This window comes from Myotis lucifugus, unplaced genomic scaffold (genome assembly GCF_000147115.1).
Source record: "Myotis lucifugus unplaced genomic scaffold, Myoluc2.0 scaffold_134, whole genome shotgun sequence".
Lineage (NCBI taxonomy): Eukaryota > Metazoa > Chordata > Mammalia > Chiroptera > Vespertilionidae > Myotis > Myotis lucifugus.
In genome coordinates this window covers 1,376,304-1,388,680 of record NW_005871182.1, presented here as the reverse complement: position 1 = coordinate 1,388,680, position 12,377 = coordinate 1,376,304, and the positions used below count along the sequence as shown (strand labels likewise).

Genomic DNA, 12,377 nt, shown 5'->3' with positions numbered 1-12,377 from the left:
TCAATGTCCCTCATAGAAAATTGAATTCAGTTAATGCCTCCAGAAGTTCAGGCCAGGAAATCCTTCCTGCTTCAGTGTCTGGGAAGACTAGCATTAAGTAATGGGTTCAATTAGAGCAGCTTCTCTTAGCTCAGGTTCCCAGCATTTTAATCTCCTCTCACTCCCCCCCGCCCCTCCACAACCCCACACATGTACATTCAATAGTCATATTTTCTTAGTCTCTTTCTGGAAGCAGATGGGGAAACATACCTACGGGGCTGAATTGATTCATTCAGCAATACTTCTCCTGAGGGACTCCCAAGTGCAAAGCATGGTGGGGGGGAAGCAAGCACTGCTTTCAATCCAATCACGAATGAAGAGATAAATGCAAGGTACCCACACGAGGTATCAACCCTCGGGAGTAGTCAGCACCACAGAGGTTCCGGGGAGGGAGTATCACCGTGGCCCGGAGCCATCAGGAGAAGCTTCCTGACAAAGGTGAGCTGGGCACTGGGTGGGAACTGTGATTAAGCAATCTGAGTGCTTTGCAGAGCCAGGCAGATGTGTCCCTCAGCTCCTGGGCACTGGATAATTCCTCCTTTGTTTGGACCAGGGACTAGGCATTGATGCCACCCAGCTTCAGAGACTTCTCAACCAGGAATTCCTGAAAGGTAAGGACCTGCGGTTCCCAACGTCATCCCCACTGCCGAGCCAGCCCAATGTCACCCACCCCTGACACTTCAATCCCACCTGTTCTGCCCCCTCAGGACCTCCAGCGGACACCTTCTCTTTGGATGAGTGCCGGAGCATCGTGGCGCTGATGGATGTATCCTTTGCAGTCATCTCCCAGCCGTCCCCATCTGCTCTGTGGGCCTCCCAAGGAATCTAATGAGATGTTACAGAACCCTTTCTCTCAGTATTTTCTCTTTTTCTTGGTTCTGCGAGCTCACCAAAGGGCCTGGCTTTCTGTGGATTCTAGTCTAACCCCCTAACTCTCCAAAATACTGGTAACTGTAGTGCTCTAGCTGGTTTGGCTCAGTGGATAGAGTGTCAGCCTGCGGACTGAAGGGTCCCAGGTTTGATTCCAGTCAAGGGCACATGCCAGAGTTGCTGGCTTAGTCCCCAATAGGGGGTGTGCAGGAAGCAGCCGATCAATGATTCTCTTTCATCATTGATGTTTCTATCTCTCCGTCCCTCTCCCTTCCTCTCTGAAATCAATAAAAATATATATTTTTAATAATAGCCGCAGCAACAATGACAATAGTTACCATCTGTCAAGCAACTACAGAAGCACTGAAACCTGTGGAGAAGTCCTCAGTCTGTACAGCAGTTGGACCCCAGGGGCAGATGGGAGACAGGGCCAGCCATCCAGTGACTTGTCCAGTTTCCATAGTCACGTGGCAGAGCAGGGAATCAAACCCAGGTCTCCTGCCCCCCATCCTGGCTTCTTTCTCTGATGAGCCATGTGGGCCCCTCCCCTGACAGACAGGAAAGACCATCCTCCAGTATGCATAGCCCCCAGCATACCTGTAGCGCTCCCCTCGGTGTGGGTGGTCTCCTGGGAGGAAGACAGACCCTGCTCTTTCACTCCTAACAGGACTTGATTGGGAATTTGAAGGTCATCGCTGTCAAACAAGAGGGCTTCTTGATGAAATCATAAATCAGGCCCTGTCTCTGCCAGCAGATGAATCAAAACAGCCATAGCAGCCCCCCATCCTGGGGAAGGTAGCCCTGGAGGAGTCACCCGCCGCGCCCACCCCCACCGCCCCCCCGCCCCAGCAAAGCAGATGGGTCTTTTCTACCCTTCCTCCTACTCACACTCCAGGCCCTCCGAGATCCATTCTTTTCTTGTCATAAGTTCTCATGAAATCCATCATATGGAATGGCTAGGGCTGGTTTTAAGACATCCATTCGCATGCACACCTGGCCCACGTTCACGTCTCAGGCTGTTTCAGGAGTTGCCATGACCCCCTCAGGCTTGTTCCCACTCAACTGGTGAAGGTTGTGGTTGGGGCTCTCTCTCTTCCCCTGGATGCAAGAGATGTTGGCCTCCCCTTTCTCAGGGCTTTCTTCTCCTTCCACTTCTCCATTTCCCCTTGTAAAATAAATCTAAGCCAGGTCCCTTTCAGACGCAGCAGGAGCCAGCTGGCGTGAGGCCCAGTCCCCGTCCGTGTCACTAGTTGAAGGATGGAGGGCTTGTTGGTGGGACCTGCGGCCCCTCTGCTCAGTGCACGCTGGACTGGTTAACTCTTAACCCCCCGGCAGCTGAAAGTGAACGGGCAGCTCGACGAGGAGGAGTTCTCCAGGCTGTGGAGCCGACTCGTCAGCTGCCAGGTACCAGCATGTTTGCTTTGGACTAGCACTCTTGTTCCATCCCGTTTAGCAGATAGTAGTGGGCGCTTTCTCCTGCACCCGGGTTGAGGGGTGCAAAGAAAAGGAGCTTCACCAGGCCTCAAAGAGAACTCCCATTGTGTTCGGGGAGACATACATGCGTCACCAGAAGGCAGTGCCCGATGGAGTGGCAGGGTGAGGATCGCTCTTGGAGGGTGGAGAGAAAGGGCCCGCCATGGAGTGTAGCTAAACCACCAGCTATCCTTGCCCCCACATCCCTCCCCTGGCACACAGCCGCATCCCCAGGCTGCCAGTTCACCTCCTTCCCTGCCCCTCCACGTGCTGGAAGGTACATCAAAACCACAGATGTATATGGCCATCCCAGTGCTCAGGACAAACTCTAACCTCCTCAGAGCTGTGCGCCAGATCCTCTGAGTTATGAGCCTCCTTTAGGATCCAGGAGAGGCCCTTCCACTTTCTCCACACACCCCTGCAGACCCCAACAAGGAGACTCCTTGCTCATCCTCCCTGCACTCCCAGCCTGGGCAGCGCCCACCCACCCTGGGAGTCCAGCTCAGACACAACATCCCCGCAGGGCCTCCCTGGGGGGTCTTGTCCACCCCCGAGGCCCTGTGAGTTCTCCCCTCAGCTCCTAACACTTGAACTCGCAGCAGGAAACTAAAGTCCCTGAATGTGTGGCTGTCCCAGGCTATCACCTGATCCCCGACTTGGGTCATTTGGGGTCTTGCAGGCACTGCAGTGGCTGACATGCCCCCCATTAGGTTGTGGGGTCCTCCAGGGCCAGGGCTCCCTCATAGCCATCTTCCTTCCCCACTGCCTTCCTTAGTGTCTAGCACACAGTAGGTGCTCAAAGTGATAAACAAATGACCAAACTATGAATTACTGAGTGAGTGAGGGGATGAATACCTCTCTGAGAACACTCTACACTTGGTGGTTATACTCACCAACAAAGCCAGGTAAGGCCAGAAAGGGTAAAGCTGCTATCTCCCACTGACTGTCTTCTGAAGTCGGCCTCAGACACACCAGCTGGAGTCCCACGGCTTGCATGCTTAGCCCAAAGCACTCCCTCCCCACCTGTGAAGTATGGGACAATCAGGGTTGGTGTGTGAATCAGGAGAGGCAGAACCATGCTGGAGAGGGAGAGCCCCCTGTAGAGGTTGAGGCGTTGGGGTTGCTATGGCCTGGGACCGTGCTTGGTCCTGGACACAGTCCTCGCCTGCCTTGGTGCTCCCTGCACTCGCTCACTATGTGCAGGGCACCCTCCCGGCACTTTATACATAGATATCTGCACATTTACTCCCGGCAACTCACCTGGGAGCCAGGCCCTTGGGCCTGTACTGCCGATGGGGAAGCAGGCCTGGGAAGAGGCAGTAACCTGCCCAAGGCACACGCCGGGCCGTAAGCCAGTCTGTGCTCTTCATCACCCCGTGCAGACTCTTTCGAGAGCTCCCCAGCTCCCCAGAAGGCAGCGAGCTGCCTGAGTGTCAGGAGCCCCGTGCAGGGTGAGGGAGAGGAGAGAGCAGGTTGGGAGAGGGGGTTGGGGAAGAAGAAAACCCCCTAGCCCTGCAGCTGGAGGTCAGAGTGGGCTGCCTCCCCGTCCCCCGCTGGGTGCCCTGCCTGCCTCTGAGCTGAGCCTCCAGGGATGGCAAAGGGATTTGCGGGACCTCCCTCTCCCAGGACGTCCTCTTTACGATGGGCACTGGGACTCACACCGGCTCCTGGCCTCTTTCCTGTGTCAGAGCGTTTTCCAGAACACCCAGAGGAACACAGGCATTTTCCTGAGCTCGGATTTGCGGAGGGCCATAAAGGATACAGGTAAAGCAGGGGCCCTCTGAGCCCGATGATGGAGGGTGGCAGCGTGTGTGTGTGTGTGTGTGTGTGTGTGAAACCCCTCAGAGGCTGCAGGCAAGGCTGGTGCAGCGGAGCGGGCAGTCAGGACCAGCAGAGCTGTGGCTTCGTGGCCTCCCCTGGTTTACACCGGCCTCTGGGGCCTCCAGCTCTGGGCTCAGACTCTGCTTCCTTTGCCCGAGTTCTCACGTGCCAGTCAATGCTGCCGGCTGCCTTCTCCCCAGCACAGCTCTAACTGCGAGAGGGTTAGCCACATGATTGAAACCCTACCACCACGCCGCCCTCGGGGACTCTTCATCTTGGCATCCGGGCCGTCGGGGTTAAACACCCACGGGCAGGCTGGTGCACTCGCCACAGAGGGTTTGGGGCTAAACGAAATCCATGGCATCTCTCTGCTGCAAGGAGGCAGAGCTTTCAGTCCCGGGCTAAGGATGCAGCCCTGCAGGAGTGCCTGGTGGTCGGGCAAGGACTTGTACTCAGGTCATCTCATTCGATGGTCTCCACGACTCTGAGACTGGGAAGGGCGGGAATCGCCATCTCCACTGCGCCGTGTGGGGAACGGCTCGCACAAAGGTTGAGTCAGGAAACCTGTGGCCCAGACTTCCTTGCAGAGGTCTCCGTCGGCAGCGAGCTGCTGGATCTCGTCGCCCTCAGGTACAGCGACAGCGCCGGCCGGGTCAGCTTCCCCAGCCTGGTCTGCTTCCTGGTGCGGCTGGAAGCCATGGCAAGTAAGTGTCACCTGGGGACATCCTGGAGACCTTCCCAGTGACCAGAAACCCAGGAGGGGACCAGGGATGCACTCCTGCCCCAGCCTGGGCAGTGGGCGGCCTGCAGTCCTGCCCCAGGAGCTGTTGCCCCAAGAGACAGAGCCAACGCTAGCCTGCGTCCTGGTGTCACCGGCTGGTGTCCCCAGGCTCCTTCTGCACCCTTTCTCTCCAGGAGATCCCCTATCCCGGGCTCTCGTCTCCTCATCACCCTGTTTACTCAGTGCTCCTTCCAGGGTCACGGCCGAATCACTGGGTCCCTCTCCAGATTGTGTTTATAGTTTAAACCTGCTCTGTAGTCATGTGGCGAATGGCTTGGTCTCTGCAGGAGGAATTGCACACGCCAGCAAATAGCTGGGGGCAGGAGGTCTTTCCCCAGGCCGCAGAAACTCAGCTCTGTAGGCCAGAGGTTTGACGCTTTTTAGCAGCATACCCCTTTGTTGTAAATGAAATCTTCTGTGAAACCCCAAGCTACAAAATAGCTCAAAATGGACCTGCCGTGGCGGAGGTAGCAGTGGCATCTGGCCTCAGCTCTAATCCTTGCACCGCCCTTCCTCGTGGCATCACTGTAAACCCTACCGCTCTGAGCTAGACCATTCATGTTAAGATGGTGAGAACAGCCCTAGCTGATTTGGCTCGGTGGTTAGAGTGTAGGCCCGGACTGAAGGGTCCCAGGTTTGATTTCAGTCAAGGCACGTACCTCGGTTATAAGCTCAATCTCTGGCCCTGGTTGGGGAGCGTGCGGAAGGCAACCAATTGATTGATGCTTCTCCCTCTCTGTCTCTACCCCTGCCTTCCTCTCCCTCTAAAAATCAATGGAAAAAAATATCCTCCAGTGAGGATTATCCAAAAAAATAAAAAGATTGTGAGAACAGAGCCCTGGGAGGATAAATGAAAAGCCTGAGGCATAAACCTGTTCCAGAGAGTTCTCAATTGGATGAGGGAGGTTCGTTCCCGAATGATGCTCCGGAAATACTTCCAGAGATAAGCCCACACCGCCCCACGGCCAAGTGAGGAGACGCATAGAGCAGGGAGACGAAGAGGGAGAGAGGCATGTGGGCCGGAGCAGCCAGAGCAGTTCCAGAGACTTGAGCCCCAGCTGTCCCTGGAAAGGGAAGGGGAGCCAAAGCATCCCCGTGGAGAGGGAGGGAGTTTCTCTGGCTTCACACAGAATCTCCGCACTTGCTTTTATACGGGCCTGTCCTGATTCCTCTCCTCTCTACCGTAGAGACTTTCCGCAACCTCTCCAAGGATGGAAGACTCTACCTGACAGAAGTGGAGGTGAGCCGCCTTGCCCTCCAGAGACAGGACCAGCCCAGCCCTCCTCTCCTCCCCAGATTCCAGGGGCATTTTTCTCCCTGAGGATATCAAACAGTCTGTCAGAGGCCAGCCAAGCTGCCGGCCCCCCTGCCTCCAATTACTGCCTTTATATATTGCTGGCTGCCAAGGCTGCTCTAGGAGCTTGGCAGGCATTTTATTTTTTTCCGATAGCTTAATAAAGCAGAGGATTATGTGGAAGTCATCAATCCAAGCGGGAACTGAAGCACACCTGCTGAGCTCACTGTACATTAAACTTCCTCCCATTGAGTTTTGGAAAGAACCTCCTGGCCCAGCCAGCTGGTCGACCTCAGCTACCCTTCCACTGCCTGGCAGTGCAGGGAGTAGCAGGAGATATGCTGTGACAGGGGCGGGACCTCCTGCTTGGATTGGAATTAGCCAGAAAGGGTTGATGAGACTAGACAGAGATCTTTCAAGGGAGGAGGGTACCATTTGCCCTGATCTGTGTGAAGCTCATGAGTGTAAAGACTGGTTGTAATGAGAATGCTTATTTCCTAGTGGATGAACTTGGTCATGTACAACTGAAGCAAGGAGTAGAGCAGACCCCAGAGACCAGGTAAGACATGGCAGCTTTAGAATCATTTCTTCTTGGGACCCAATTCCCCTTCACCTGCACACAAGACCCTCTCCCTAGGAGCAGCCTCAGAGGTTAACGAGCCCTTATTTGTGTGAGCCAAGGGGGACCTGAGGTTTTAAGGCCAGTGCTGCAGGTTTCATCCAAGTCATGGAGACCAGTGGGCATTCATGAAAGAGAATGGCCTGAAAGTCATGAGTGAGGGAGTTAGAATCTGTTTTTTAAATCAATTTACTTTTTATTGAGATATGATTGATAGTTAACATTGTGTTAGTTTAGGTATCTAACAATGATTTGATATATATATGAAATGGTCACCACAATAAGTTTAGTTAACAACTGTCACCACATATAGTTACAGATTTTTTTGTTATGATGAGAACTTTTATGATTTACTCTCTTAGCAACTTTCAAATATACTAAATGTTGTTCACTATAGTCACCACACTGTACTTCTGCAGGACTTATCTATCTTAGAACTGGAAGTTTATACCCAACCCCCACCTCTGGAAATGACCAATCTCTTCTCTGTATCTATGAGTTCAGTTTTCTTTTGTGTTTGGGTTTTTGTTTGTTGTTTTTTTAGATTAAAAGTGAAATCATATGGTATTTTTGTCTTTCTCTGTCTGACTTATTTTATTTAGCATAATGCCCTCAATGTCCATCCCTGTCATTGAAAATGGCAGAACTGCCTTCCTTTTTATGGCTGAGTAATATTCCATTGTATATATACACCACATTTTCTTTATCCATTCATCCGTTGATGGACACTGAAATTGTTCCCATCTCTTGGCAATTGTAAATAATGCTGCAGTGAACATGGGGTGCAGATATCTTTTTAAATTATTGTTTTTGTTTCCTTTGGATAAATATCCAAAAGTAGAATTGCTGAATCATATGGTAGTTCTAGTTTTAATTTTGGGGAGAACCTCCATACTGTTTTCCATAGTGGCTGCATCAATTTACATTTCCACCAACAATGCACAAGGGTTTCCTTTTCCCCACATTCTGTACAACACTTATCTCTTGTCTTTTTTATAATAGTGATTCCAACAGGCAGATGTGAATTGATATCTTATTGTGGTTTTGATTGGCATTTTCCTGATGCTTAGCCATGTTGAGCAACTTTTCGTGTACCCATTGGCCAATTGTATATCTTCTTTGGAAAAATATCTATTCAGATTTTCTGTCCATTTTTAAATCAATTGTTTGTTTTTTCTACTGAGTTATATGAGTTCTTTATATATTTTTTATATTAACCCCTTATCGGATATATAATTTGCAAATATTTTCTCCTGTTCAGCAGGTTGCCTTTTCATTTTTATTGATTTCTTTTGCCTGCACAGAAGCTTTTTAGTTTGATATAGTCTCTCTTGTTTATTTTTCCTTTTGTTGCTTTTGCTTTTGGTGTCCATTCAAACAACTCATTGTCAAGACCAATGTCAAGATGATTATTCCCTATATTTTCTTCTAGGAGTTTTATGGTTTAAGATCTTATGTTCAAGTCTTTCATCTATTTTGAGTTGATTTTTGTGTGTGGTATAAAATAGGGGCCTGGTTTGATTTTAGAATTCTTAACTGAAGTTGCAATGAGGAAATGCAATCACTCATCACAGCAAACATTAATGTGTGGAGCAACAGAAATGATCAGACGTTGGGGAAGTGAAAGTTGGGTCCAGCCCCAGATCTACTATTGCCTCACTATGCAGCTTTGGATGCATCACAGACATCTGTAGGCATCAGCATCTATTTCTCTAGCATGAGTGCGCTGAAGAATTAACACCCATGTAACATTTTCTTCTACATTTTTACTTTTCAGAGAACAGACCTACAGATACATAGTCTACATCCCACCCTACTACAGCAGAAGCCCCTGCAGAGTCTGATAGAATATTCCGGAACTGGGGAGCTCAATATTTTGTGCTTCCATTGTTGGACACCTCCAGGTGTTAGGTGTTCTTTATCTAGAGGCAACAATCTACTTCCCTGGAACTTTCTATCCATGCTTCAAGCTCTACTCTCTGGACCACTGTAGAAAAATAGACTTGGACATGCCAGACCTTCAAATACTTTGCTGCCTAACCCAAAGCCTCTCTTCTTTCATTATCTCTGATGGTTCTTATCTAGGACTTTTTGGTGACCATTCTCTATATGCCAATGTCCCTTTGGAGCGTCCAGTCCCTTATGCAGCAGACCTGTGATCAACACATTCTGGGGTCCTATTCTTTTTGTAAACAGCATTTATTTAATCTCCCAATCATGTACCTTGAAATTAAGACACAGACATGGTCTCTATAAAGAAATAATATTTTAGCACAAACATTTCCTGATGAATACCTGGTGCTTACTAATGAACAGAAGTCAACAAACATTGCACAGATTCAAGTTAATTAGATTCAACTATATTTTCCTGAATTCCCCTTTCAATCCTTTTTAAAAATAGAACACTTGCTCATTTCCAATTTGCCTGATTCCTATCTCCATCTGCATGATTTCCAATATCAGGAATGATTCTTCAATTGTATCTTTAAGCTAATTTTGCATGTAGGACCTAAAGCTTGAACTTTTGAAATAACTGAACTCTCAATTATCCTTTCTCCCATAAAGGGTCTCAACTCCCTCTGCACTAATTTTCTCACGCTTCCTGTTCCTTAAGATTATGTCAGAAGGAAGTATAATGTAAGTTGCGTGGTTATGTGTGTTTCAGTCTCTTTCAGTAATGCCTGTCATCACCCTGAGAGTGCTCCCCCGACTTCCCTGTTAATCACAGCCCTCTGCCATCACATTATTAAAGCATATCCACTCACTCTTAGCTCATGGGTTGCTTCGCAGAATTGGAGGCAGGCGGATGAATAAATTCTGCCTCCAAATCTACAAACCCACTTTTATCTGTAATCATCTCCCACCTTCCTCCCATTATGCTAGAGGGCATATCCCTCTGAGGATGTCCTGGATCTAATTACCTTCCACCTTCTCAAGGGTTTGATTGAATGAATGCTCTCCTCTGACTTCTGAATACCAAACCTCTCTCTCTTTTTCTTCTGGAGCCTTCTAATTCCAATTTAAACATGCTTCCCTCTTAAATTTCCAGCCACAACTCCATCTCTTTCCTCCCTTTACAGAAAAACACCCATCGAGAGCCAACTGTCTCTACATCCTTTCCTCCCACTTTCTCCTAAAGTTGCTTCAATTCAGATTCTCAGATATCATTTCTCCTGGCCTTTTGCATTGGCTCCCTATCTGATTTCCTATGTCCACCCATATCTCTCAAATCAGTTTCCTGCAGTCTGAGCACACTTTAAAAGATTCAGATCCAATCACTGAACTCCCCAGGTAAAAATCCTTCAGTGCTTTCCAATTGATATTCAGGAAATGTACGGAATCATGAACATGGTCTACATCGCCTGGCCCCTGCCCTCCCATCTCACCACCCCTGTGTCTCTCCTCCTTCCTGCACTCTACTTCTACCGCCACAGCATCATTTTATTTCCTTTTGTGTTTTATTCTTTTCCCAGCCTCAGGGCCTTTGCCCTTACTATCTGCTCAGCCTGGGCTAGTCTTAGCCCTATTGGGTTCCCGTGTTATTTACTCACATATCACACTTCCCCAATCATAACATTCAAAACACGTTTTTATTGTTGTTACCAACTTTTCCCCTTTTTAGAGCTTTATTATGATGCAACTCACACACCATACAGTCTACCCATTTAAGGTATAGGGTTCAATGCTTTTCAGTATAGTCACAGTGCTGTGCAACCGTCACCACAATGTAATTTTAGAATATTTTTCATCACCACAAAAAGAAACCCCATGCCCATTAACGGTCACTTCGTAATTTTGCCTGACACCTCTAGTGCTAGGCAACCTCTATTCTACTTTCTGTACCTGTATATAATTGGAATCATGTAATATGTGGTCCTTTGTGACTTCTTTCACTTAGCATGGTATTTTCACGGTTCATCCACGTGATAGAATGTATCAAGACACCATTTCTTTTTGGTGTCAAATAATATTTTATTTTTGTCAATATACCATATGTTATTCATTCATTCATAATTTGATGGACATTTAGGTTGTTTCTACTTCATGGCTTATTGTGGATAATCCTGCTATGAATGTTTGTATACAAGTTTTTGCATGGATGTATGTTTTTATTTCGCTTGGGTGTATGCCTAGGAGTGGAATTTCTGGGTCATATGGTAACTCTATATGTAACATGTTGAGGAACTGCCGAACTGTTTTCCAAAGCGGCTGCACCGTTTTCACATCCCCACCAGCAGTCAATGAGAGTGCATTTCTCCACATCCTCCACAGCACTTGTTGTTGTCCGTCTTTTTTATGATAGCATTCTAGAGGGTGTGAAGTGATATCTCATTGTGGTTTTGATTTGCAGGTCCCTGGTGGCTTGTGATGTTAAGTATGTTTTTGGTGCTTATTGGCCATTAGTATAAGTTCTTTAAAGAAATATCTATTTAAATCATTTGTCTGTTTTAAAATTGGGTTATTTGTCTTTTTGTTACTGGGTTGCAAGATATATATAGAGGGGTAGGCAAAAGTACATTTACAGTTGTGAATATACAAAAGTTCATTCTTGTGTTATGATTAATTGTTGTATTATTTATTTGTATTATAACTGTAAACATATTTTTGCCCAGCCCTGTATTCTAGTACAAGTCCCTTGATCATGTTTGTGATTGCAAAACTTTTCTCTCATTCTTCATGTTGTCTTTTAAGTTTTTTGGTGATATTGTTTACAGAACATGAGTTTTTAATTTGGACATGCAAATTACCTGTTTTTTCTTTTGTCACTTACACTTTAGGTATTGTATCTAAGAAATCATTGCCTACCCCCAAGATCATGAATATTTACTTCTATGTTTTACTCCCAACATTTTTATAGTTTATCTCTTACAGTTAGATCTTTGATCCATTTTGATGTAACTTTGTATATGATATGATGTAGTGTCCAACTTTATTATTTTACATGTATGTATCCAAGTGTCTACTTTTGTTCAAAAAGACTACTCTTTGCCCCATTGTATTGTCTTAGCACCCTTTCCAAAAATCAATTTATCATAATGTAAAGATTTATTTCTGAACTTTAAATTCTATTCCATTGTTCTACATCTGTCCTTATGCAAGTAATACAATGGGCTGGTCACTGTAGCTGTCTAGTAAGTTTTGAAATCAGGAAGTGTGAGTCCTCCAACTTGGTTTTCCTTTTCAAGATTGTTTTGGTGATTTGGGGTTCCTTGAATTTAATATAAGTTTTAGGATCATCTTGCTAAATTCTGCAGGGGAAAAAAAGGCAGCTGGGGTTTTTATAACAATTGCATAAATCTGCAGATCAATTTGGGGATATCACCGTGTTCGCAATATACGATATACGGTTTTCTGATCCATGTATGTGAGATGTCTCTCTGTGGTTTTTTTTTTTTTAGATCTTCCTTAATTTCTTTCAAAAAATTTTTGTTTATAGTGTAGAAATTCTGCACTTTCTTTGTTAAATTTATTCCTAAGTA

The 12,377-nt window shown here is 47.2% G+C and overlaps 1 protein-coding gene across 1 annotated transcript in view; it reads left to right on the top strand.

The window, feature by feature from the left end:
- CAPN13 (calpain 13) overlaps positions 1–6,806 on the top strand; it is a 43,349-nt gene extending 36,543 nt beyond the window's left edge. The window contains exons 15-21 of the mRNA XM_023758628.1: positions 593–650; positions 747–805; positions 2,245–2,313; positions 4,071–4,146; positions 4,779–4,907; positions 6,172–6,224; positions 6,780–6,806. Of these exons, the coding sequence (XP_023614396.1) occupies positions 593–650; positions 747–805; positions 2,245–2,313; positions 4,071–4,146; positions 4,779–4,907; positions 6,172–6,224; positions 6,780–6,806 (471 nt within the window). The remainder of the gene's footprint in view (positions 1–592; positions 651–746; positions 806–2,244; positions 2,314–4,070; positions 4,147–4,778; positions 4,908–6,171; positions 6,225–6,779) is intronic.
- The last annotated feature ends 5,571 nt before the right edge of the window (positions 6,807–12,377 follow it).